Raw genomic sequence first — 2,500 nt, forward strand, 5'->3', positions numbered from 1 at the left:
TTGTTGTCACTCAGCTTCCAGAGGACACCACAAGTCTCCAATCAGATCGTTTGCTGACTTGTGTGAAAGTCATGATAATAATAATAATAAAATCGGATGATATGAATTAAAAATGGAAAATGGAAACCATAATGCTCGACCTTTCGCCCGTTTCGCGAGCTTTTTCAAAAGTGAACGGCAAAAGAATGGTCACGTATTTTATTTAAGAACAGATATTTGACATTTTTAGCTATTCACGCCTGAAAAAGCCCGCGAAACGTTGAGGATGTTTGCCTTCCTTTTCTATTTTCAATTCATACATAACAAATATATCAAACGTCATTTAATTTCAATAAGGGATATAATCCACCGTGAAAGATACATCCTTTCTAGGAGCAAATTTTAATAAAGAGGAAAAACTGAAATGGGAACATTGGTTTGTTCCAAGAATATCTTATGCGTGATATTTTCATATATATATATATATATATATATATATATATATATATATATATATATATATATATATATATATGTATGGTACAAAAATTAACGTTTTTAAATATAAATTTCTAACATGGATTAGATTTAATAATACCACTTAAAAACAAGGGAGATAATTCAAACTTGCAAGATGTGTGTTGTGGTGTCTACGAATTCCCATTAATCGTTTAAATATATTTTTGTGGAATAAAATGCATTCAGTTACGTTAATAGCTTAAAGGTGGAAAATAAAAATAATAAAAAAAAACTGAGGAAATTATTGTTTTACAAGTAAACTGAAACGCAAAAAAAAAGTTGTCTTATTTGGATTATTCGGACTACTATGGGATTTTATTCGGACTACTATGGGACCCTTTACCTTTTTTAAGCTGCGTCTTGTAAAACTTAATAATCTCTATGTTAAACTCGGGAATCTGCACGTTCGACAAGAAATTTCGAACAGAACCCTTTATCTAATCTACTGAGACAACTTGTCCTCGTTCCATCAGCAATGTCGGAGTAAATATCTTAAATAATCCGTTGCATCTTTAGTATTGACCGTGAAGAGCGGTGATACAGCGAAACAGTCTGCTGGGAGGTAACAGTGGCCAAGTGGTTAATGATGCGGGCTGAGAATCTGGGTGTGCCAAGTTCGTCCGAACCCAGTTCGTTCCAAAGAAACACTGTCATTTAAAGTCGTTAGCAACCTCCCCGTGGCCTTTCCTGTAAGTACTGATATCCTTCTTAATAGAGAGATATCGGGGAAACGAATGCCAACAAAATTCAGCATCAAGAATGATGCTTAACAACAACAATAACAGCAACAACAGCCCGTAGAAAGGATTGGACTTTCAACCATTAGAATGTCAATTAGAACTGATAAGCACGTTTACCCTTGCGACACAGCTCCTTGAAGAAGGACCTGAAGAGTAAATTCCATACAGATTCTAAAGTTCGTCATAGTTTTCCGTGTTCGACAAGTCTCACATGAAGTTGTTGGGAAGTTGTACCTCGTCGTGAGAATAACATCCAACACCCCATCCCTACACAGTTGTCATATTTGTACACCTACTAGTCTCTTACTCCTGGACAGGGTTCAAAAGAGAGTCGCCAACCTGATACGTCCTGAACTGTCATTCAAGTTTCAACCTCTGTCCCATCGACGAAATGTTGCATCCCTCTGCCTGTTCTACAAGTATTTTAATGGTGAATCCTCTGACGAACTACCACGCACTTGTACCCCCCTCGACGTAAATGCCCCCGACAAACCCGACAATCCCACCCCTACACAGTCGCGATCCCTAGATCTACTCTAATAGTTTCTTCTCCAGAACTGCTAGACTTTGGAACTCCCTTCCGAGTTCCTGCTTTCTCAACTGTACTGACATGCAGAAGTTCAAGTGTAATGTGAACGGACATCTCGCTGCTCAACTCCCTACATAGTACCTTATGTCCCCGATAGTAGCCCCTTACATCAAATTGGCACTGTGCCTTGCTTGGGATGAAAATAAAATAAAGAAAATAATATGAGAACAGTAGTCCGAATAATTCAACGAATACAAAATATCGATCCTCATCTAAAAAATTCCAAACTAGGATTAATCGATATCATCATCGTTATTATTACTGTATTGTTTCTTTAGAGATTGGGCAATGATAATATTAATTAGGGATGCGATTATTTATTTAACTAAACACAATGGTATTAAACAAATAAAAGTGGGAGGACATTATTCTATTATTTAATTTCTCATCAACACAAAAAAATAAGAGAAATTATTTTCATGAACAAAAAAAGAAAAAAAAAAGGAGAGAATAATAGAATTTTTGTAAAAAGGGGTTTGTTAGGAATTTGATGAAACGTTTTTTGGAAACGTTTTAAGGGTCTCGGATAATAAAGAGAAAGTTGTATATCCACTAAAGATGTACAAGATACGAGTCAGAAATTTTGTCGGGAAAAGACAAAAAAAAAAAAATGGCGGAAGGAGAGGGTCACCGCATGTATCGCTGCCACATACCCGGAATCGTGACTCCATTT

General features: G+C 36.2%; 1 protein-coding gene across 3 annotated transcripts in view; it reads right to left on the reverse strand.

The window, feature by feature from the left end:
• Window positions 1–2,500, reverse strand: part of LOC145259112 (paramyosin-like) — a 77,322-nt gene that overhangs the window by 42,559 nt on the left and 32,263 nt on the right. Inside the window, exon 2 of one of the 3 annotated variants that reach the window (XM_080116778.1) lies at window positions 2,481–2,500. This exon is cut by the window's right edge and continues 46 nt beyond it. The exons of the other annotated variants lie outside the window; for them this stretch is intronic. Coding sequence (XP_079972904.1) covers window positions 2,481–2,500 — 20 coding nt within the window. The remainder of the gene's footprint in view (window positions 1–2,480) is intronic. 3 annotated transcript variants of the gene reach the window in all.

This window comes from Euprymna scolopes, chromosome 34, assembly GCF_053919585.1.
Source record: "Euprymna scolopes isolate OS-2025 chromosome 34, ASM5391958v1, whole genome shotgun sequence".
In the NCBI taxonomy this organism is placed as follows: domain Eukaryota; kingdom Metazoa; phylum Mollusca; class Cephalopoda; order Sepiida; family Sepiolidae; genus Euprymna; species Euprymna scolopes.